Source organism: Pseudophryne corroboree, chromosome 9 (assembly GCF_028390025.1).
Source record: "Pseudophryne corroboree isolate aPseCor3 chromosome 9, aPseCor3.hap2, whole genome shotgun sequence".
Taxonomy (NCBI): domain Eukaryota; kingdom Metazoa; phylum Chordata; class Amphibia; order Anura; family Myobatrachidae; genus Pseudophryne; species Pseudophryne corroboree.
Genome location: NC_086452.1, coordinates 176,782,766 through 176,808,908, shown reverse-complemented (window position 1 = coordinate 176,808,908; position 26,143 = coordinate 176,782,766). Strand labels below are relative to the sequence as shown.

The following is a 26,143-nucleotide window of genomic DNA, read 5'->3' as shown; positions in this document are numbered from 1 at the left end:
GAAGTTACAGGTTTTACAACCCGACATTTTGCCCCAAGGTGCACAATAGACTATGTCATTTGAGGGGAAGTCTAGAACTTTGTGATAAATTCATCTTACTTTAGGATAGATGTATGGTATTAGCTGGTACCAGTACAAAGTTTGCAGCATTATAAGAAATGTAAACAAAATCAAGGACATCAAATACTTTCACATAGATCTACATGCTATAGTATGGCATGCCATTATTATTAATGTACAATATTAATTATGCATTACTCTTTTTATTAGGTGCTGATATAACCATAAACGACGGTGTCTACTCAAAATACTTCACCTCTTTCACAGAAAATGGAAGATACACCTTAAAAGTGCATATTGAAGGTGGGGACACAGAGAGCAGGTTGGCAACGCCCATAAATCGTGCTCATTACATTCCTGGATATATAAGAAATGGTATGTAACATTAGACTTAATAAAATAAAGTAATATTACATATAACGTTAATCTTTTCCATACAGTATTATATTCAGGCAACCAACTTGCTTTCCAATTTCCAGATAAACCCCTACAGGTAATACATCATAAATGAACTTTATGTTATGTTAATGTATGATGTAATGTATCCTTAATTAAAAATGACAAGGATAGTAGCAGCCAACCAGGATTTCCATGTTGTTGTAGAGGCAGAAGGCTGTGGAGTAGAGATGAGCGCCGGAAATTTTTCGGGTTTTGTGTTTTGGTTTTGGGTTCGGTTCCGCGGCCGTGTTTTGGGTTCGACCGCGTTTTGGCAAAACCTCACCGAATTTTTTTTGTCGGATTCGGGTGTGTTTTGGATTCGGGTGTTTTTTTCAAAAAACCCTAAAAAACAGCTTAAATCATAGAAATTGGGGGTCATTTTGATCCCAAAGTATTATTAACCTCAAAAACCATAATTTCCACTCATTTTCAGTCTATTCTGAATACCTCACACCTCACAATATTATTTTTAGTCCTAAAATTTGCACCGAGGTCGCTGTGTGAGTAAGATAAGCGACCCTAGTGGCCGACACAAACACCGGGCCCATCTAGGAGTGGCACTGCAGTGTCACGCAGGATGTCCCTTCCAAAAAACCCTCCCCAAACAGCACATGACGCAAAGAAAAAAAGAGGCGCAATGAGGTAGCTGTGTGAGTAAGATAAGCGACCCTAGTGGCCGACACAAACACCGGGCCCATCTAGGAGTGGCACTGCAGTGTCACGCAGGATGTCCCTTCCAAAAAACCCTCCCCAAACAGCACATGACGCAAAGAAAAAAAGAGGCGCAATGAGGTAGCTGACTGTGTGAGTAAGATAAGCGACCCTAGTGGCCGACACAAACACCGGGCCCATCTAGGAGTGGCACTGCAGTGTCACGCAGGATGTCCCTTCCAAAAAACCCTCCCCAAACAGCACATGACGCAAAGAAAAAAAGAGGCGCAATGAGGTAGCTGTGTGAGTAAGATAAGCGACCCTAGTGGCCGACACAAACACCGGGCCCATCTAGGAGTGGCACTGCAGTGTCACGCAGGATGGCCCTTCCAAAAAACCCTCCCCAAACAGCACATGACGCAAAGAAAAATTAAAGAAAAAAGAGGTGCAAGATGGAATTGTCCTTGGGCCCTCCCACCCACCCTTATGTTGTATAAACAGGACATGCACACTTTAACCAACCCATCATTTCAGTGACAGGGTCTGCCACACGACTGTGACTGATATGACGGGTTGGTTTGGACCCCCACCAAAAAAGAAGCAATTAATCTCTCCTTGCACAAACTGGCTCTACAGAGGCAAGATGTCCACCTCATCATCATCCTCCGATATATCACCGTGTATATCCCCCTCCTCACAGATTATCAATTCGTCCCCACTGGAATCCACCATCTCAGCTCCCTGTGTACTTTGTGGAGGCAATTGCTGCTGGTCAATGTCTCCGCGGAGGAATTGATTATAATTCATTTTAATGAACATCATCTTCTCCACATTTTCTGGATGTAACCTCGTACGCCGATTGCTGACAAGGTGAGCGGCGGCACTAAACACTCTTTCGGAGTACACACTTGTGGGAGGGCAACTTAGGTAGAATAAAGCCAGTTTGTGCAAGGGCCTCCAAATTGCCTCTTTTTCCTGCCAGTATAAGTACGGACTGTGTGACGTGCCTACTTGGATGCGGTCACTCATATAATCCTCCACCATTCTTTCAATGTTGAGAGAATCATATGCAGTGACAGTAGACGACATGTCCGTAATCATTGTCAGGTCCTTCAGTCCGGACCAGATGTCAGCATCAGCAGTCGCTCCAGACTGCCCTGCATCACCGCCAGCGGGTGGGCTCGGAATTCTGAGCCTTTTCCTCGCACCCCCAGTTGTGGGAGAATGTGAAGGAGGAGATGTTGACAGGTCGCGTTCCGCTTGACTTGACAATTTTCTCACCAGCAGGTCTTTCAACCCCAGCAGACTTGTGTCTGCCGGAAAGAGAGATCCAAGGTAGGCTTTAAATCTAGGATCGAGCATGGTGGCCAAAATGTAGTGCTCTGATTTCAACAGATTGACCACCCGTGAATCCTTGTTAAGCGAATTAAGGGCTCCATCCACAAGTCCCACATGCCTAGCGGAATCGCTCCGTGTTAGCTCCTCCTTCAATGTCTCCAGCTTCTTCTGCAAAAGCCTGATGAGGGGAATGACCTGACTCAGGCTGGCAGTGTCTGAACTGACTTCACGTGTGGCAAGTTCAAAGGGCATCAGAACCTTGCACAACGTAGAAATCTTTCTCCACTGCGCTTGAGACAGGTGCATTCCACCTCCTATATCGTGCTCAATTGTATAAGCTTGAATGGCCTTTTGCTGCTCCTCCAACCTCTGAAGCATATAGAGGGTTGAATTCCACCTCGTTACCACTTCTTGCTTCAGATGATGGCAGGGCAGGTTCAGTAGTTTTTGGTGGTGCTCCAGTCTTCTGTACGTGGTGCCTGTACGCCGAAAGTGTCCCGCAATTCTTCTGGCCACCGACAGCATCTCTTGCACGCCCCTGTCGTTTTTTAAAAAATTCTGCACCACCAAATTCAAGGTATGTGCAAAACATGGGACGTGCTGGAATTTGCCCATATTTAATGCACACACAATATTGCTGGCGTTGTCCGATGCCACAAATCCACAGGAGAGTCCAATTGGGGTAAGTCATTCCGCGATGATCTTCCTCAGTTGCCGTAAGAGGTTTTCAGCTGTGTGCGTATTCTGGAAAGCGGTGATACAAAGCGTAGCCTGCCTAGGAAAGAGTTGGCGTTTGCGAGATGCTGCTACTGGTGCCGCCGCTGCTGTTCTTGCGGCGGGAGTCCATACATCTACCCAGTGGGCTGTCACAGTCATATAGTCCTGACCCTGCCCTGCTCCACTTGTCCACATGTCCGTGGTTAAGTGGACATTGGGTACAACTGCATTTTTTAGGACACTGGCGAGTCTTTTTCTGACGTCCGTGTACATTCTCAGTATCGCCTGCCTAGAGAAGTGGAACCTAGATGGTATTTGGTAACGGGGGCACACTGCCTCAATAAATTGTCTAGTTCCCTGTGAACTAACGGCCGATACCGGACGCACGTCTAACACCAACATAGTTGTCAAGGCCTCAGTTATCCGCTTTGCAGCAGGATGACTGCTGTGATATTTCATCTTCCTCGCAAAGGACTGTTGAACAGTCAATTGCTTACTGGAAGTAGTACAAGTGGGCTTACGACTTCCCCTCTGGGATGACCATCGACTCCCAGCAGCAACAACAGCAGCGCCAGCAGCAGTAGGCGTTACACGCAAGGATGCATCGGAGGAATCCCAGGCAGGAGAGGACTCGTCAGACTTGCCAGTGACATGGCCTGCAGGACTATTGGCATTCCTGGGGAAGGAGGAAATTGACACTGAGGGAGTTGGTGGGGTGGTTTGCGTGAGCTTGGTTACAAGAGGAAGGGATTTACTGGTCAGTGGACTGCTTCCGCTGTCGCCCAAAGTTTTTGAACTTGTCACTGACTTATTATGAATGCGCTGCAGGTGACGTATAAGGGAGGATGTTCCGAGGTGGTTAACGTCCTTACCCCTACTTATTACAGCTTGACAAAGGCAACACACGGCTTGACACCTGTTGTCCGCATTTCTGTTGAAATACTTCCACACCGAAGAGCTGATTTTTTTGGTATTTTCACCAGGCATGTCAGTGGCCATATTCCTCCCACGGACAACAGGTGTCTCCCCGGGTGCCTGACTTAAACAAACCACCTCACCATCAGAATCCTCCTGGTCAATTTCCTCCCCAGCGCCAGCAACACCCATATCCTCCTCATCCTGGTGTACTTCAACACTGACATCTTCAATCTGACTATCAGGAACTGGACTGCGGGTGCTCCTTCCAGCACTTGCAGGGGGCGTGCAAATGGTGGAAGGCGCATGCTCTTCACGTCCAGTGTTGGGAAGGTCAGGCATCGCAACCGACACAATTGGACTCTCCTTGTGGATTTGGGATTTCGAAGAACGCACAGTTCTTTGCGGTGCTTTTGCCAGCTTGAGTCTTTTCAGTTTTCTAGCGAGAGGCTGAGTGCTTCCATCCTCATGTGAAGCTGAACCACTAGCCATGAACATAGGCCAGGGCCTCAGCCGTTCCTTGCCACTCCGTGTGGTAAATGGCATATTGGCAAGTTTACGCTTCTCCTCCGACAATTTTATTTTAGGTTTTGGAGTCCTATTTTTACTGATATTTGGTGTTTTGGATTTGACATGCTCTGTACTATGACATTGGGCATCGGCCTTGGCAGACGACGTTGCTGGCATTTCATCGTCTCGGCCATGACTAGTGGCAGCAGCTTCAGCACGAGGTGGAAGTGGATCTTGATCTTTCCCTAATTTTGGAACCTCAACATTTTTGTTCTCCATATTTTAATAGGCACAACTAAAAGGCACCTCAGGTAAACAATGGAGATGGATGGATACTAGTATACAATTATGGATGGACTGCCGAGTGCCGACACAGAGGTAGCTACAGCCGTGGACTACCGTACTGTACTGTGTCTGCTGCTAATATAGACTGGATGATAATGAGATGTAGTATGTATAAAGAAGAAAAAAAAAAACCACGGGTAGGTGGTATACAATTATGGATGGACTGCCGAGTGCCGACACAGAGGTAGCTACAGCCGTGGACTACCGTACTGTACTGTGTCTGCTGCTAATATAGACTGGATGATAATGAGATGTAGTATGTATAAAGAAGAAAGAAAAAAAAAACACGGGTAGGTGGTATACAATTATGGATGGACTGTCGAGTGCCGACACAGAGGTAGCTACAGCCGTGGACTACCGTACTGTACTGTGTCTGCTGCTAATATAGACTGGATGATAATGAGATGTAGTATGTATAAAGAAGAAAAAAAAAACCACGGGTAGGTGGTATACAATTATGGATGGACTGCCGAGTGCCGACACAGAGGTAGCTACAGCCGTGGACTACCGTACTGTACTGTGTCTGCTGCTAATATAGACTGGATGATAATGAGATGTAGTATGTATAAAGAAGAAAGAAAAAAAAACCTCGGGTAGGTGGTATACAATTATGGACGGACTGCCGAGTGCCGACACAGAGGTAGCTACAGCCGTGGACTACCGTACTGTACTGTGTCTGCTGCTAATATAGACTGGTTGATAATGAGATGTAGTATGTATAAAGAAGAAAGAAAAAAAAACCACGGGTAGGTGGTATACAATTATGGATGGACTGCCGAGTGCCGACACAGAGGTAGCTACAGCCGTGGACTACCGTACTGTACTGTGTCTGCTGCTAATATAGACTGGATGATAATGAGATGTAGTATGTATAAAGAAGAAAAAAAAAACCACGGGTAGGTGGTATACAATTATGGACGGACTGCCGAGTGCCGACACAGAGGTAGCTACAGCCGTGGACTACCGTACTGTACTGTGTCTGCTGCTAATATAGACTGGATGATAATGAGATGTAGTATGTATAAAGAAGAAAAAAAAAACCACGGGTAGGTGGTATACAATTATGGATGGACTGCCGAGTGCCGACACAGAGGTAGCTACAGCCGTGGACTACCGTACTGTACTGTGTCTGCTGCTAATATAGACTGGATGATAATGAGATGTAGTATGTATAAAGAAGAAAAAAAAAACCACGGGTAGGTGGTATACAATTATGGACGGACTGCCGAGTGCCGACACAGAGGTAGCTACAGCCGTGGACTACCGTACTGTACTGTGTCTGCTGCTAATATAGACTGGATGATAATGAGATGTAGTATGTATAAAGAAGAAAGAAAAAAAAAACCACGGGTAGGTGGTATACAATTATGGATGGACTGCCGAGTGCCGACACAGAGGTAGCTACAGCCGTGAACTACCGTACTGTGTCTGCTGCGACTGGATGATAAATAATGATATAAAAAATATATATATATCACTACTGCAGCCGGACAGGTATATATTATATAATGACGGACCTGCTGGACACTGTCTGTCAGCAGAATGAGTTTTTTATAGAATAAAAAAACACCACACAAGTCACACGACGAGTGTTTAACTTTTTCAGGCAATCACAATATAGTATACTATACTGGTGGTCAGTGTGGTCAGGTCACTGGTCACGTCAGTCACACTGGCAGTGGCACTCCTGCAGCAAAAGTGTGCACTGTTTAATTTTAATAATATGTACTCCTGGCTCCTGCTATAACCTATAACTGCTCCCCAGTCTCCCCCACAATTAAGCTGTGTGAGCACAGTCAGATATTATACATAGATGATGCAGCACACTGGGCTGAGCACAGATATGGTATGTGACTGAGTCACTGTGTATCGTTTTTTTCAGGCAGAGAACGGATTATATTAAATAAAACTGCACTGGTGGTCACTGGTCAGTGGTCAGTCACTAGTAAACTCTGCACTCTCTAGTACTCCTAAGCTCCAGTAAATCAAGTGTCTCTGTCTCAATCTCACTCTCTCTCTTCTAATCTAAATGGAGAGGACGCCAGCCACGTCCTCTCCCTATCAATCTCAATGCACGTGTGAAAAATGGCGGCGACGCGCGGCTCCTTATATAGAATCCGAGTCTCGCGATAGAATCCGAGCCTCGCGAGAATCCGACAGCGTCATGATGATGTTCGGGCGCGCTCGGGTTAACCGAGCAAGGCGGGAAGATCCGAGTCGCTCGGATCCGTGTAAAAAAAGCTGAAGTTCGGGCGGGTTCGGATTCCGAGGAACCGAACCCGCTCATCTCTACTGTGGAGTATCATGAAAAGCTGAGTTGTCTGTATATAATTGTACAGTAGGGGGTGCTCTATTCATTATAATACACACATTTTCCAAATGAAAACTAACATGGTGACATCATTACATAGGCTATATATGCAATGACATTAGTACACTTCATTTAGAATGAAGCATATAGTTTGCTATTATTTGTGTGTTCTATAGTAAGAAATGACTAAAATGATAACTATAGCTATCATAAAATTTGTCACCAGTTAACCCTTTCAATGCCTGGCTTCTGTGACAGAATTGCACCTTAGGAGGTCAGACTATCTTTTGCTTTTGGTACTATGCAGTTTTATCAAGTATTGTTGTTTATTTTTTGCAATACAAATTTTTTATGTGTTGGGGAGGAGTTGAGGGACAGATATGGTGTTCTTTCAGTACTATAGCCAGGTAAGTACCTTCAGTATTTAAGTCATGATCATTTTAAGTTATGGTCATTATATGATTGGTCAGAGGTCAGAGCATGGGAAAGCCGCTCCAAATTGGTTAGTAGTGCTACACCCAACATGAGACATAACGTGGGTGCATGAAGGGGCATGAAGGCCCACAGGGGAAATGTTGTGGTAGGGGCACCTGTTTAGGGGTGTGACCAGTCTCCAGAGGGGGTGTTTTAGAGAGTGTATGGTCTGGACCTCATAATAAATATATATATAGTAAATAATACTAGTGCATGCATGATAATGTAACATTAATAACAACAATACAGTAGAGAATACACCATAATTCTGTGCAGTATAAGTTAACATATGTATAATTTATAATTCAAACGCACAGTTTGGAACCTGATCCCTAGAGATGGAGGAGGGGTGCAAGGCAGTGTGAGCCAGTCCAATCCTGCGTGGATACTAAAACATCTCAATTAGAGGGGTATATTGGTGCAGTATCTAGGTGCTTAAACAGGATCCAAACACAGCTTTTCAGGCAAATAAATAAAATGGCGCTTTACAGACAGCATAAATAAAACAAAACAACAAACATCTAGCCCCCTTCAGGGCACTGACTCACTTCTTTGACCCTGACTATCCTTGTGAAGCTAGTCAGCAAACAAAGTCTTAAAAGTATTTCCAGTCCTGTTTCTCACAGGTGTAGATAGCCTGGCCAGTAGAGATGAGCGGGTTAGGTTTCTCTGAAACCGAACCCGCACGAACTTCATGTTTTTTTCACGGGTCCGAGCAGACTCGGATCCTCCCGCCTTGCTCGGTTAACCCGAGCGCGCCCGAACGTCATCATGACGCTGTCGGATTCTCGCGAGACTCGGATTCTATATAAGGAGCCGCGCGTCGCCGCCATTTTCACACGTGCATTGAGATTGATAGGGAGAGGACGTGGCTGGCGTCCTCTCCATTAGAAATTAGATTAGAAGAGAGAGAGAGATTGTGCAGAGTCAGACAGAGTTTACCACAGTGACCAGTGCAGTTGTTGTTAGTTAACTTTTATTTATTTTAATATAATATATCCGTTCTCTGCTATATCCGTTCTCTGCCTGAAAAAAAACGATACACAGCAGCAGCCAGTCACACAGTGTGACTCAGTCTGTGTGCACTCAGCTCAGCCCAGTGTGCTGCACATCAATGTATAAAAGGCAAAGCTTATAATAATTGTGGGGGAGACTGGGGAGCACTGCAGGTTGTTATAGCAGGAGCCCCCAGGAGTACATAATATTATATTAATTTAAAATTAAACAGTGCACACTTTTGCTGCAGGAGTGCCACTGCCAGTGTGACTAGTGGTGACCAGTGCCTGACCACCAGTATAGTAGTATATTGTTGTATGTATTGTATACTATCTCTTTATCAACCAGTCTATATTAGCAGCAGACACAGTACAGTGCGGTAGTTCACGGCTGTGGCTACCTCTGTGTCGGCAGTCGGAACTCGGCAGGCAGTCCGTCCATCCATAATTGTATTACAATATATACCACCTAACCGTGGTATTTTTTTTTCTTTCTTTATACCGTCGTCATAGTGTCATACTTGTTACGAGTATACTACTATCTCTTTATCAACCAGTGTACAGTGCGGTAGTTCACGGCTGTGGCTACCTCTGTGTCGGCAGTCGGCAGGCAGTCCGTCCATCCATAATTGTATTATTATTATAATATATACCACCTAACCGTGGTTTTTTTTTCATTCTTTATACCGTCATAGTGTCATACTAGTTGTTACGAGTATACTACTATCTCTTTATCAACCAGTGTACAGTGCGGTAGTTCACGGCTGTGGCTACCTCTGTGTCGGCAGTCGGCAGGCAGTCCGTCCATCCATAATTGTATTATTATTATAATATATACCACCTAACTGTGGTATTTTTTTTTCTTTCTTTATACCGTCGTCATAGTGTCATACTAGTTGTTACGAGTATACTACTATCTCTTTATCAACCAGTGTACAGTGCGGTAGTTCACGGCTGTGGCTACCTCTGTGTCGGCAGTCGGCAGGCAGTCCGTCCATCCATAATTGTATTATTATTATAATATATACCACCTAACCGTGGTTTTTTTTTCATTCTTTATACCGTCGTCATAGTGTCATACTAGTTGTTACGAGTATACTACTATCTCTTTATCAACCAGTGTACAGTGCGGTAGTTCACGGCTGTGGCTACCTCTGTGTCGGCAGTCGGCAGGCAGTCCGTCCATCCATAATTGTATTATTATTATAATATATACCACCTAACCGTGGTTTTTTTTTCATTCTTTATACCGTCGTCATAGTGTCATACTAGTTGTTACGAGTATACTACTATCTCTTTATCAACCAGTGTACAGTGCGGTAGTTCACGGCTGTGGCTACCTCTGTGTCGGCAGTCGGCAGGCAGTCCGTCCATCCATAATTGTATTATTATTATAATATATACCACCTAACCGTGGTTTTTTTTTCATTCTTTATACCGTCGTCATAGTGTCATACTAGTTGTTACGAGTATACTACTATCTCTTTATCAACCAGTGTACAGTGCGGTAGTTCACGGCTGTGGCTACCTCTGTGTCGGCAGTCGGCAGGCAGTCCGTCCATCCATAATTGTATTATTATTATAATATATACCACCTAACCGTGGTTTTTTTTTCATTCTTTATACCGTCGTCATAGTGTCATACTAGTTGTTACGAGTATACTACTATCTCTTTATCAACCAGTGTACAGTGCGGTAGTTCACGGCTGTGGCTACCTCTGTGTCGGCAGTCGGCAGGCAGTCCGTCCATCCATAATTGTATTATTATTATAATATATACCACCTAACCGTGGTTTTTTTTTCATTCTTTATACCGTCGTCATAGTGTCATACTAGTTGTTACGAGTATACTACTATCTCTTTATCAACCAGTGTACAGTGCGGTAGTTCACGGCTGTGGCTACCTCTGTGTCGGAACTCGGCAGGCAGTCCGTCCATCCATAATTGTATTATTATTATAATATATACCACCTAACCGTGGTTTTTTTTTCATTCTTTATACCGTCGTCATAGTGTCATACTAGTTGTTACGAGTATACTACTATCTCTTTATCAACCAGTGTACAGTGCGGTAGTTCACGGCTGTGGCTACCTCTGTGTCGGAACTCGGCAGGCAGTCCGTCCATCCATAATTGTATTATATACCACCTAACCGTGGTTTTTTTATACCACCTAACCGTGGCAGTCCGTCCATAATTGTATACTAGTATCCAATCCATCCATCTCCATTGTTTACCTGAGGTGCCTTTTAGTTCTGCCTATAAAATATGGAGAACAAAAAAGTTGAGGTTCCAAAATTAGGGAAAGATCAAGATCCACTTCCACCTCGTGCTGAAGCTGCTGCCACTAGTCATGGCCGAGACGATGAAATGCCAGCAACGTCGTCTGCCAAGGCCGATGCCCAATGTCATAGTACAGAGCATGTCAAATCCAAAACACCAAATATCAGAAAAAAAAGGACTCCAAAACCTAAAATAAAATTGTCGGAGGAGAAGCGTAAACTTGCCAATATGCCATTTACCACACGGAGTGGCAAGGAACGGCTGAGGCCCTGGCCTATGTTCATGGCTAGTGGTTCAGCTTCACATGAGGATGGAAGCACTCAGCCTCTCGCTAGAAAAATGAAAAGACTCAAGCTGGCAAAAGCAGCACAGCAAAGAACTGTGCATTCTTCGAAATCCCAAATCCGAATTCCGAGCCCACCCGCTGGCGGTGATGCAGGGCAGTCTGGAGCGACTGCTGATGCTGACATCTGGTCCGGACTGAAGGACCTGACAACCATTACGGACATGTCGTCTACTGTCACTGCATATGATTCTCTCACCATTGATAGAATGGTGGAGGATTATATGAGTGACCGCATCCAAGTAGGCACGTCACACAGTCCGTACTTATACTGGCAGGAAAAAGAGGCAATTTGGAGGCCCTTGCACAAACTGGCTTTATTCTACCTAAGTTGCCCTCCCACAAGTGTGTACTCCGAAAGAGTGTTTAGTGCCGCCGCTCACCTTGTCAGCAATCGGCGTACGAGGTTACATCCAGAAAATGTGGAGAAGATGATGTTCATTAAAATGAATTATAATCAATTCCTCCGCGGAGACATTGACCAGCAGCAATTGCCTCCACAAAGTACACAGGGAGCTGACATGGTGGATTCCAGTGGGGACGAATTGATAATCTGTGAGGAGGGGGATGTACACGGTGATATATCGGAGGATGATGATGAGGTGGACATCTTGCCTCTGTAGAGCCAGTTTGTGCAAGGAGAGATTAATTGCTTCTTTTTTGGTGGGGGTCCAAACCAACCCGTCATTTCAGTCACAGTCGTGTGGCAGACCCTGTCACTGAAATGATGGGTTGGTTAAAGTGTGCATGTCCTGTTTTGTTTATACAACATAAGGGTGGGTGGGAAGGGCCCAAGGACAATTCCATCTTGCACCTCTTTTTTCTTTTATTTTTCTTTGCGTCATGTGCTGTTTGGGGAGGGTTTTTTGGAAGGGACATCCTGCGTGACACTGCAGTGCCACTCCTAGATGGGCCCGGTGTTTGTGTCGGCCACTAGGGTCGCTTATCTTTCTCACACAGTCAGCTACCTCATTGCGCCTCTTTTTTTCTTTGCGTCATGTGCTGTTTGGGGAGGGTTTTTTGGAAGGGACATCCTGCGTGACACTGCAGTGCCACTCCTAGATGGGCCAGGTGTTTGTGTCGGCCACTAGGGTCGCTAATCTTACTCACACAGCTACCTCATTGCGCCTCTTTTTTTCTTTGCGTCATGTGCTGTTTGGGGAGGGTTTTTTGGAAGGGACATCCTGCGTGACACTGCAGTGCCACTCCTAGATGGGCCCGGTGTTTGTGTCGGCCACTAGGGTCGCTAATCTTACTCACACAGCTACCTCATTGCGCCTCTTTTTTTCTTTGCGTCATGTGCTGTTTGGGGAGGGTTTTTTGGAAGGGACATCCTGCGTGACACTGCAGTGCCACTCCTAGATGGGCCCGGTGTTTGTGTCGGCCACTAGGGTCGCTGAGCTTAGTCATCCAGCGACCTCGGTGCAAATTTTAGGACTAAAAATAATATTGTGAGGTGTAAGGTGTTCAGAATAGACTGAAAATGAGTGTTAATTATGGTTATTGAGGTTAATAATACTATGGGATCAAAATGACCCCCAAATTCAATGTTTTAAGATGTTTTTTAGGGTTTTTTGAAAAAACCACCCGAATCCAAAACACACCCGAATCCGACAAAAAAAATTCGGTGAGGTTTTGCCAAAACGCGGTCGAACCCAAAACACGGCCGCGGAACCGAACCCAAAACCAAAACACAAAACCCGAAAAATTTCAGGCGCTCATCTCTACTGGCCAGGCTTGGCATCTGCCTTCTCTCCTTTCAGCCCTTCCTGCTACCTGCAGGTATAACACAGGCTCTGGCCTACTGACATTCAATGTGCACTGGACTGGCTTCTTCTTAGCAACATGTAGCTCAGTCCCAGAGTTTGTTGGCTTTGCCTGCCTTCTACAGGTATAGGTTCAGGCCTCCTTCCTAGCAGAATAAGCTCTAACTGGCTTTCCAAAACCCAGATGTGCAGGATACACATGCCACAGCTTGTCCTGACTTCAGAGTGTTCCAGACTGACTCTTCTCTACAGCTTTTCTTACCTGTGTGGGTGGATGCATCCTGCTGTACAGAGAATACATGTGGTGTCAGTAATCCAATTTACCTTCATAGTGCCACAGTAGTTTTCTAGTATCATCCACAGAAGCAGGTACAGAGACTCAGTCCACACTGAGGAATAGTGCTATCCTGAAGAGCGGACATGCACAGTGGTGTTTGACAGACAGAAAGTTCTGGGAAGTCCAGGGTCTGGTTACATAATATCCAAGTATGTGGGACAAAAGCTGAAGCAGATCAAGTTCATTCCAAGGTCTGAAAACAAGGTATCCAAGTATGGTTGGAACTTCTGACAGGCACAGGACTTAGGTGGTAAGCATCCATGGGAAGACTATAAAGTGAGATGCTGTTAAATACTAGCTAGCAGCTTGAAACATGATACCCGACCTCTATTAATCAGAACAAGATCCAGCAACAGAAGCCTATGGATGCTGACAATAACCTCAATGGATAACATTGTTACAGTATAATTATATGATAACTATTATTAATGTATGACATTGTAACAATGTACTTCATTGAGGTTATGAGCATGATGGGTTTAAGCATTCTTTTTAGAAGAATCTGCAACTAAAGCTGATAGGGTCGCAAGTTACAAAATTAAAAGTATTGGCAAATTTCCCTGCTGTTAGATGTTTATGTGTGGGTCCTGCTGTTATTTTCAGTTTATGTTGTCAGTAGAGACGTGCACCGGAAATTTTTCGGGTTTTGTGTTTTGGTTTTGGATTAGGTTCCGCGGCCGTGTTTTGGATTTGAACGCATTTTGGTAAAACCTCCCTGAAATTTTTTTGTCGGATTCAGGTGTTTTTATTCCAAAAACCCCTCAAAAACAGCTTAAATGATAGAATTTGGGGGTAATTTTGATCCTATAGTATTATTAACCTCATTAACCACAATTTCCACTCATTTCCAGTCTATTCTGAACACCTCACACCTCATAAAACTATTTTTAGTCCTAAAATTTGCACCAAGGTCGCTGGATGACTAAACAAAGCGACCCAAGAGGGCGGCACAAACACCTGGCCCATCTAGGAGTGGCACTGCAGTGTCAGACAGGATGGCACTTAAAAAGATTGGCCCCAAACAGCACATGATGCAAAAAAAAAGAGAAAAAGAGGTGCACTGTGGTCGCTGGACGGCTAAGCTAAGCGACACAAACACCTCAAAATCACAGGAATTATTCGTTCTAATCAATGGTATTATTGGTCCAAATTACTGAAAGAAAATAACAAAATCACTGGAATTATTCATTCTAATCAATGGTATTATTGGTCCAAATCACTGGAAGAAAATGACAAAATCACTGGAATTATTTGTTCTAATCAATAGTATTATTGGTCCAAATCACTGGAAGAAAAGGACAAAATCACTGGAATTAAATGGCAGAAAATGGCAGTAATGTCGGGAATTATATCAAATGGCAGTACCACTGGACATATAGGGAAGTGTCAGACAGGATGGCACTTAAAAAAATTGGCCCCAAACAGCACATGATGCAAAGAAAAGAGAAAAAGAGGTGCACTGTGGTCGCTGGACTGCTAAGCAAAGCGACACAAACACCTCAATATCACAGGAATTATTTGTTCTAATCAATGGTATTATTGGTCCAAATCACTGGAAGAAAATGACAAAATCACTGGAATTATTCGTTCTAATCAATGGTATTATTGGTCCAAATCACTGGAAGAAAATGACAAAATTACTGGAATTATTTGTTCTAATCAATGGTATTATTGGTCCAAATCACTGGAAGAAAATGACAAAATCACTGGAATTATTCGTAAACATTTGTATAAAGTCGCTGCTTTCTGATTACAGAAATGCTCAGATTTTCCTGCGAATCCACAATCCCTTCCCAGAGGAAAAAGAAATTGAGAAACCGTTGTTTGAGAAAGTTTGTTCTCTTTCCCTTACAAAGGAACAAACCACTTTCCAAGAAGACTGACGTTTTTGGGATTATGGAGACATAATGTTTTTGAATATAAATCCTAAAGCAGGTGGTGTATTAGAGCAAAAGAGTGCAAGAGACCAGCCATGCAGTTTCTGAAATATTATGACAAAAAGTTACTGTATTTCATAAGCACTCATTCCTAACTCTGCTAAGTCCTGTTTGGTATACTGTATCTTGCTTCCATGAGGTAGTTGTCCATTATTTCAGCTTCCATTGACCTTTTTGAAAGTGGTAGAAGTTATCGATTCTTTTTTTTATTTTTATTTTCCCCTATTTTTAATTTTCTCCTGCATAGCCCAGTAAAATGTTGCAATGTTAAGTATTGACATGTGCCTTCTGGGGGTCCACTTCTTCACCAAACCCAGCGAAATCTCATCCTAACCCTCTGTTCCACGTTCTCTATGTACCACATCAGTGTCACCTATGTCTGTCTACCCCTCCCCTTTCGATTGTAACCTCTCACGAGCAGGGCCCTCTTCCCTCATGTGCTTATCCTTTGTCTTACTTTAATAATCTTCAACTGTACCACATCCAGATGTCTTCTGCCACCTGATACACTTATTCCAGTGTCATCTGCTGATGTAACTATGTGTATTTACTCTGTACTTGTCCTATACTGTCATCAACTGTAAGTTGCTGTTTTCCTGTTTGATTATTTATGTACTCTGTAATTGGGTGCTGCAGAACCCTTGAGGTGCCATATTAATAAAGGATAATAATAATAATAATAATAATAATATAGGGTGTATAATCCCCAGGTGTATCTCACACATCACACAGTACAGTATATAGGGTGTATAATCCCCAGGTGTATCTAACACATCGCTCAGTACAGATTACAGCATGTATAATCACCAGGTGTATAACACACGTCGCACAGTACAGTATGCATACTGGTCACAAAAATGCAGCAGATATTGAGCACTGATCAGGATACTAGAAGTGACACAGAGCTGCAAGATACAGCAATGGCCTACTGTACAGTACTATATATGTATACTGCTGGTCACCAAAATGCTGAACAGTCCTACTATATACTGCTCACAATAATGAAGCACAGATATGGAATGGATACTTGCAGTGACACAGAGCTGCAAGATACAGCAATGGCCTACTGTACTGTACTAAATATGTATACTGCTGGTCACCAAAATGCTGAACTGTCCTACTATATACTAGAGATGAGCGGGTTCGGTTTCTCTGAATCCGAACCCGCCAGAACTTCATGTTTTTTTTCACGGGTCCGAGCGACTCGGATCTTCCCGCCTTGCTCGGTTAACCCGAGCGCGCCCGAACGTCATCATGACGCTGTCGGATTCTCGCGAGGCTCGGATTCTATCGCGAGACTCGGATTCTATATAAGGAGCCGCGCGTCGCCGCCATTTTCACACGTCCATTGAGATTGATAGGGAGAGGACGTGGCTGGCGTCCTCTCCGTTTAGAATAGATTAGAGAGACACTTGATTTACTAATTTTGGGGAGCATTAGGAGTACTCAGTACAGTGCAGAGTTTTGCTGATAGTGACCACCAGTTTTATTTATAATCCGTTCTCTGCCTGAAAAAAGCGATACACAGCACACAGTGACTCAGTCACATACCATATCTGTGTGCACTGCTCAGGCTCAGGCCAGTGTGCTGCATCATCTATTATCTATATATAATATTATATATATCTGTCTGACTGCTCAGCTCACACAGCTTATAATTGTGGGGGAGACTGGGGAGCACTACTGCAGTGCCAGTTATAGGTTATAGCAGGAGCCAGGAGTACATAATATATTATATAGTGAGTGACCACCAGACACACAGTGCAGTTTATTTAATATATCCGTTCTCTGCCTGAAAAAAGCGATACACACAGTGACTCAGTCAGTCACATACCATATCTGTGTGCACTGCTCAGGCTCAGGCCAGTGTGCTGCATCATCTATATATATTATATATCTGTCTGACTGCTCAGCTCACACAGCTTATAATTGTGGGGGAGACTGGGGAGCACTACTGCAGTGCCAGTTATAGGTTATAGCAGGAGCCAGGAGTACATAATATTATATTAAAATTAAACAGTGCACACTTTTGCTGCAGGAGTGCCACTGCCAGTGTGACTAGTGACCAGTGACCTGACCACCAGTATATATAATATTAGAGATGAGCGCCTGAAATTTTTCGGGTTTTGTGTTTTGGTTTTGGGTTCGGTTCCGCGGCCGTGTTTTGGGTTCGAACGCGTTTTGGCAAAACCTCACCGAATTATTTTTGTCGGATTCGGGTGTGTTTTGGATTCGGGTGTTTTTTTCAAAAAACACTAAAAAACAGCTTAAATCATAGAATTTGGGGGTCATTTTGATCCCAAAGTATTATTAACCTCAAAAACCATAATTTACACTCATTTTCAGTCTATTCTGAATACCTCACACCTCACAATATTATTTTTAGTCCTGTGTGAGTAAGATAAGCGACCCTAGTGGCCGACACAAACGCCGGGCCCATCTAGGAGTGGCACTGCAGTGTCACGCAGGATGTCCCTTCCAAAAAACCCTCCCCAAACAGCACATGACGCAAAGAAAAAAAGAGGCGCAATGAGGTAGCTGTGTGAGTAAGATTAGCGACCCTAGTGGCCGACACAAACACCGGGCCCATCTAGGAGTGGCACTGCAGTGTCACGCAGGATGTCCCTTCCAAAAAACCCTCCCCAATCAGCACATGATGCAAAGAAAAAGAAAAGAAAAAAGAGGTGCAAGATGGAATTATCCTTGGGCCCTCCCACCCACCCTTATGTTGTATAAACAAAACAGGACATGCACACTTTAACCAACCCATCATTTCAGTGACAGGGTCTGCCACACGACTGTGACTGATATGACGGGTTGGTTTGGACCCCCCCCAAAAAAGAAGCAATTAATCTCTCCTTGCACAAACTGGCTCTACAGAGGCAAGATGTCCACCTCATCTTCACCCTCCGATATATCACCGTGTACATCCCCCTCCTCACAGATTATCAATTCGTCCCCACTGGAATCCACCATCTCAGCTCCCTGTGTACTTTGTGGAGGCAATTGCTGCTGGTCAATGTCTCCGCGGAGGAATTGATTATAATTCATTTTAATGAACATCATCTTCTCCACATTTTCTGGATGTAACCTCGTACGCCGATTGCTGACAAGGTGAGCGGCGGCACTAAACACTCTTTCGGAGTACACACTTGTGGGAGGGCAACTTAGGTAGAATAAAGCCAGTTTGTGCAAGGGCCTCCAAATTGCCTCTTTTTCCTGCCAGTATAAGTACGGACTGTGTGACGTGCCTACTTGGATGCGGTCACTCATATAATCCTCCACCATTCTATCAATGTTGAGAGAATCATATGCAGTGACAGTAGACGACATGTCCGTAATCGTTGTCAGGTCCTTCAGTCCGGACCAGATGTCAGCATCAGCAGTCGCTCCAGACTGCCCTGCATCACCGCCAGCGGGTGGGCTCGGAATTCTGAGCCTTTTCCTCGCACCCCCAGTTGCGGGAGAATGTGAAGGAGGAGATGTTGACAGGTCGCGTTCCGCTTGACTTGACAATTTTGTCACCAGCAGGTCTTTCAACCCCAGCAGACCTGTGTCTGCCGGAAAGAGAGATCCAAGGTAGGCTTTAAATCTAGGATCGAGCACGGTGGCCAAAATGTAGTGCTCTGATTTCAACAGATTGACCACCCGTGAATCCTTGTTAAGCGAATTAAGGGCTGCATCCACAAGTCCCACATGCCTAGCGGAATCGCTCCGTGTTAGCTCCTTCTTCAATGCCTCCAGCTTCTTCTGCAAAAGCCTGATGAGGGGAATGACCTGACTCAGGCTGGCAGTGTCTGAACTGACTTCACGTGTGGCAAGTTCAAAGGGCATCAGAACCTTGCACAACGTTGAAATCATTCTCCACTGCACTTGAGACAGGTGCATTCCATCTCCTATATCGTGCTCAATTGTATAGGCTTGAATGGCCTTTTGCTGCTCCTCCAACCTCTGAAGCATATAGAGGGTTGAATTCCACCTCGTTACCACTTCTTGCTTCAGATGATGGCAGGGCAGGTTCAGTAGTTTTTGGTGGTGCTCCAGTCTTCTGTACGTGGTGCCTGTACGCCGAAAGTGTCCCGCAATTTTTCTGGCCACCGACAGCATCTCTTGCACGCCCCTGTCGTTTTTTAAAAAATTCTGCACCACCAAATTCAAGGTATGTGCAAAACATGGGACGTGCTGGAATTTGCCCATATTTAATGCACACACAATATTGCTGGCGTTGTCCGATGCCACAAATCCACAGGAGAGTCCAATTGGGGTAAGCCATTCCGCGATGATCTTCCTCAGTTGCCGTAAGAGGTTTTCAGCTGTGTGCGTATTCTGGAAAGCGGTGATACAAAGCGTAGCCTGCCTAGGAAAGAGTTGGCGTTTGCGAGATGCTGCTACTGGTGCCGCCGCTGCTGTTCTTGCGGCGGGAGTCCATACATCTACCCAGTGGGCTGTCACAGTCATATAGTCCTGACCCTGCCCCGCTCCACTTGTCCACATGTCCGTGGTTAAGTGGACATTGGGTACAACTGCATTTTTTAGGACACTGGTGAGTCTTTTTCTGACGTCCGTGTACATTCTCGGTATCGCCTGCCTAGAGAAGTGGAACCTAGATGGTATTTGGTAACGGGGGCACACTGCCTCAATAAATTGTCTAGTTCCCTGTGAACTAACGGCGGATACCGGACGCACGTCTAACACCAACATAGTTGTCAAGGACTCAGTTATCCGCTTTGCAGTAGGATGACTGCTGTGATATTTCATCTTCCTCGCAAAGGACTGTTGAACAGTCAATTGCTTACTGGAAGTAGTACAAGTGGGCTTACGACTTCCCCTCTGGGATGACCATCGACTCCCAGCGGCAACAACAGCAGCGCCAGCAGCAGTAGGCGTTACACGCAAGGATGCATCGGAGGAATCCCAGGCAGGAGAGGACTCGTCAGACTTGCCAGTGACATGGCCTGCAGGACTATTGGCATTCCTGGGGAAGGAGGAAATTGACACTGAGGGAGTTGGTGGGGTGGTTTGCGTGAGCTTGGTTACAAGAGGAAGGGATTTACTGGTCAGTGGACTGCTTCCGCTGTCACCCAAAGTTTTTGAACTTGTCACTGACTTATTATGAATGCGCTGCAGGTGACGTATAAGGGAGGATGTTCCGAGGTGGTTAACGTCCTTACCCCTACTTATTACAGCTTGACAAAGGGAACACACGGCTTGACACCTGTTGTCCGCATTTCTGGTGAAATACCTCCACACCGAAGAGCTGATTTTTTTGGTATTTTCACCTGGCATGTCAACGGCCATATTCCTCCCACGGACAACAGGTGTCTCCCCGGGTGCCTGACTTAAACAAACCACCTCACCATCAGAATCCTTCTGGTCAATTTCCTCCCCAGCGCCAGCAACACCCATATCCTCCTCATCCTGGTGTACTTCAACACTGACATCTTCAATCTGACTATCAGGAACTGGACAGCGGGTGCTCCTTCCAGCACTTGCAGGGGGCATGCAAATAGTGGAAGGCGCATGCTCTTCACGTCCAGTGTTGGGAAGGTCAGGCATCGCAAACGACACAATTGGACTCTCCTTGTGGATTTGGGATTTCAAAGAACGCACAGTTCTTTGCGGTGCTTTTGCCAGCTTGAGTCTTTTCAGTTTTCTAGCGAGAGGCTGAGTGCTTCCATCCTCATGTGAAGCTGAACCACTAGCCATGAACATAGGCCAGGGCCTCAGCCGTTCCTTGCCACTCCGTGTGGTAAATGGCATATTGGCAAGTTTACGCTTCTCCTCCGACAATTTTATTTTAGGTTTTGGAGTCCTTTTTTTTCTGATATTTGGTGTTTTGGATTTGACATGCTCTGTACTATGACATTGGGCATCGGCCTTGGCAGACGACGTTGCTGGCATTTCATCGTCTCGGCCATGACTAGTGGCAGCAGCTTCAGCACGAGGTGGAAGTGGATCTTGATCTTTCCCTAATTTTGGAACCTCAACTTTTTTGTTCTCCATATTTTATAGGCAGAACTAAAAGGCACCTCAGGTAAACAATGGAGATGGATGGATTGGATACTAGTATACAATTATGGACGGACTGCCACGGTTAGGTGGTATAAAAAAACCACGGTTAGGTGGTATATATTGTAATACAATTATGGATGGACGGACTGCCTGCCGAGTGCCGACACAGAGGTAGCCACAGCCGTGAACTACCGCACTGTACACTGGTTGATAAAGAGATAGTAGTATACTCGTAACAACTAGTATGACTGACTATGACGGTACAAAGAATGAAAAAAAAACCACGGTTAGGTGGTATATATTGTAATACAATTATGGATGGACGGACTGCCTGCCGAGTTCCGACACAGAGGTAGCCACTGCCGTGAACTACCGCACTGTACACTGGTTGATAAAGAGATAGTAGTATACTCGTAACAACTAGTATGACTGACTATGACGGTATAAAGAATGAAAAAAAAACCACGGTTAGGTGGTATATATTGTAATACAATTATGGATGGACGGACTGCCTGCCGAGTTCCGACACAGAGGTAGCCACAGCCGTGAACTACCGCACTGTACACTGGTTGATAAAGAGATAGTAGTATACTCGTAACAACTAGTATGACTGACTATGACGGTATAAAGAATGAAAAAAAAACCACGGTTAGGTGGTATATATTGTAATACAATTATGGATGGACGGACTGCCTGCCGAGTTCCGACACAGAGGTAGCCACAGCCGTGAACTACCGCACTGTACACTGGTTGATAAAGAGATAGTAGTATACTCGTAACAACTAGTATGACTGACTATGACGGTATAAAGAATGAAAAAAAAACCACGGTTAGGTGGTATATATTGTAATACAATTATGGATGGACGGACTGCCTGCCGAGTTCCGACACAGAGGTAGCCACAGCCGTGAACTACCGCACTGTACACTGGTTGATAAAGAGATAGTAGTATACTCGTAACAACTAGTATGACTGACTATGACGGTATAAAGAATGAAAAAAAAACCACGGTTAGGTGGTATATATTATAATACAATTATGGATGGACGGACTGCCTGCCGACTGCCGACACAGAGGTAGCCACAGCCGTGAACTACCGCACTGTACACTGGTTGATAAAGAGATAGTAGTATACTCGTAACAACTAGTATGACACTATGACGGTATAAAGAATGAAAAAAAAACCACGGTTAGGTGGTATATATTATAATAATACAATTATGGATGGACGGACTGCCTGCCGAGTTCCGACACAGAGGTAGCCACAGCCGTGAACTACCGCACTGTACACTGGTTGATAAAGAGATAGTAGTATACTCGTAACAACTAGTATGACTGACTATGACGGTATAAAGAATGAAAAAAAAACCACGGTTAGGTGGTATATATTGTAATACAATTATGGATGGACGGACTGCCTGCCGAGTTCCGACACAGAGGTAGCCACAGCCGTGAACTACCGCACTGTACACTGGTTGATAAAGAGATAGTAGTATACTCGTAACAACTAGTATGACTGACTATGACGGTATAAAGAATGAAAAAAAAACCACGGTTAGGTGGTATATATTGTAATACAATTATGGATGGACGGACTGCCTGCCGAGTTCCGACACAGAGGTAGCCACAGCCGTGAACTACCGCACTGTACACTGGTTGATAAAGAGATAGTAGTATACTCGTAACAACTAGTATGACTGACTATGACGGTATAAAGAATGAAAAAAAAACCACGGTTAGGTGGTATATATTGTAATACAATTATGGATGGACGGACTGCCTGCCGAGTTCCGACACAGAGGTAGCCACAGCCGTGAACTACCGCACTGTACACTGGTTGATAAAGAGATAGTAGTATACTCGTAACAACTAGTATGACTGACTATGACGGTATAAAGAATGAAAAAAAAACCACGGTTAGGTGGTATATATTGTAATACAATTATGGATGGACGGACTGCCTGCCGAGTTCCGACACAGAGGTAGCCACAGCCGTGAACTACCGCACTGTACACTGGTTGATAAAGAGATAGTAGTATACTCGTAACAACTAGTATGACTGACTATGACGGTATAAAGAATGAAAAAAAAACCACGGTTAGGTGGTATATATTATAATACAATTATGGATGGACGGACTGCCTGCCGACTGCCGACACAGAGGTAGCCACAGCCGTGAACTACCGCACTGTACACTGGTTGATAAAGAGATAGTAGTATACTCGTAACAACTAGTATGACACTATGACGGTATAAAGAATGAAAAAAAAACCACGGTTAGGTGGTATATATTATAATACAATTATGGATGGACGGACTGCCTGCCGAGTGCCGACACAGAGGTAGCCACAGCCGTGAACTACCGCACTGTAGACTGGTTGATAAAGAGATAGTAGTATACTCGTAACAACTAGTATGACTGACTATGACGGTATAAAGAATGAAAAAAAAACCACGGTTAGGTGGTATATATTATAATACAATTATGGATGGACGGACTGCCTGCCGACTGCCGACACAGAGGTAGCCACAGCCGTGAACTACCGCACTGTACACTGGTTGATAAAGAGATAGTAGCATACTCGTAACAACTAGTATGACACTATGACGGTATAAAGAATGAAAAAAAAACCACGGTTAGGTGGTATATATTATAATACAATTATGGATGGACGGACTGCCTGCCGACTGCCGACACAGAGGTAGCCACAGCCGTGAACTACCGCACTGTACACTGGTTGATAAAGAGATAGTAGTATACTCGTAACAACTAGTATGACACTATGACGGTATAAAGAATGAAAAAAAAACCACGGTTAGGTGGTATATATTATAATAATACAATTATGGATGGACGGACTGCCTGCCGACTGCCGACACAGAGGTAGCCACAGCCGTGAACTACCGCACTGTACACTGGTTGATAAAGAGATAGTAGTATACTCGTAACAACTAGTATGACTATGACGACGGTATAAAGAAAGAAAAAAAAATACCACGGTTAGGTGGTATATAATTATACAATTATGGATGGACGGACTGCCTGCCGAGTGCCGACTGCCGACACAGAGGTAGCCACAGCCGTGAACTACCGCACTGTACTGTGTCTGCTGCTAATATAGACTGGTTGATAAAGAGATAGTATACAACAATATACTACTATACTGGTGGTCAGGCACTGGTCACCACTAGTCACACTGGCAGTGGCACTCCTGCAGCAAAAGTGTGCACTGTTTAATTTTAAATTAATATAATATTATGTACTCCTGGCTCCTGCTATAACAACCTGCAGTGCTCCCCAGTCTCCCCCACAATTATTATAAGCTTTTATACATTGATGTGCAGCACACTGGGCTGAGCTGAGTGCACACAGACTGAGTCACACTGTGTGACTGCTGTGTATCGTTTTTTTCAGGAAGAGAACGGATATAGCAGAGAACGGATATATTAAATAAAAGTTAACTTAACAACAACTGCACTGGTCACTGTGGTAAACTCTGTCTGCACAATCTCTCTCTCTCTCTCTCTCTTCTAATCTATTCTAATGGAGAGGACGCCAGCCACGTCCTCTCCCTATCAATCTCAATGCACGTGTGAAAATGGCGGCGACGCGCGGCTCCTTATATAGAATCCGAGTCTCGCGAGAATCCGACAGCGTCATGATGACGTTCGGGCGCGCTCGGGTTAACCGAGCAAGGCGGGAAGATCCGAGTCGCTCGGACCAGTGAAAAAAAAAGTGAAGTTCGTGCGGGTTCGGATTCAAAGAAACCGAACCCGCTCATCTCTATATAATATTAGTAGTATACTATCTCTTTATCAACCAGTCTATATATTAGCAGCAGACACAGTACAGTGCGGTAGTTCACGGCTGTGGCTACCTCTGTGTCGGCACTCGGCAGCCCGTCCATAATTGTATATACCACCTAACCGTGGTTTTTTTTTCTTTCTTTATACATACATACTAGTTACGAGTATACTATCTCTTTATCAACCAGTCTATATTAGCAGCAGACACAGTACAGTGCGGTAGTTCACGGCTGTGGCTACCTCTGTGTCGGCACTCGGCAGCCCGTCCATAATTGTATATACCACCTAACCGTGTTTTTTTTTTCTTTCTTTATACATACATACTAGTTACGAGTATACTATCTCTTTATCAACCAGTCTATATATTAGCAGCAGACACAGTACAGTGCGGTAGTTCATGGCTGTGGCTACCTCTGTGTCGGCACTCGGCAGCCCGTCCATAATTGTATATACCACCTAACCGTGGTTTTTTTTTCTTTCTTTATACATACATACTAGTTACGAGTATACTATCTCTTTATCAACCAGTCTATATTAGCAGCAGACACAGTACAGTGCGGTAGTTCACGGCTGTGGCTACCTCTGTGTCGGCACTCGGCAGCCCGTCCATAATTGTATATACCACCTAACCGTGGTTTTTTTTTCTTTCTTTATACATACATACTAGTTACGAGTATACTATCTCTTTATCAACCAGTCTATATATTAGCAGCAGACACAGTACAGTGCGGTAGTTCACGGCTGTGGCTACCTCTGTGTCGGCACTCGGCAGCCCGTCCATAATTGTATATACCACCTAACCGTGGTTTTTTTTTCTTTCTTTATACATACATACTAGTTACGAGTATACTATCTCTTTATCAACCAGTCTATATTAGCAGCAGACACAGTACAGTGCGGTAGTT

General features: G+C 44.5%; 1 protein-coding gene across 1 annotated transcript in view; it reads left to right on the top strand.

Moving 5' to 3' along the window:
- Nucleotides 1-26,143, top strand: part of LOC134958768 (calcium-activated chloride channel regulator 1-like) — a 195,581-nt gene that overhangs the window by 151,410 nt on the left and 18,028 nt on the right. The window contains exon 12 of the mRNA XM_063941504.1: nt 271-435. Coding sequence (XP_063797574.1) covers nt 271-435 — 165 coding nt within the window. The remainder of the gene's footprint in view (nt 1-270; nt 436-26,143) is intronic.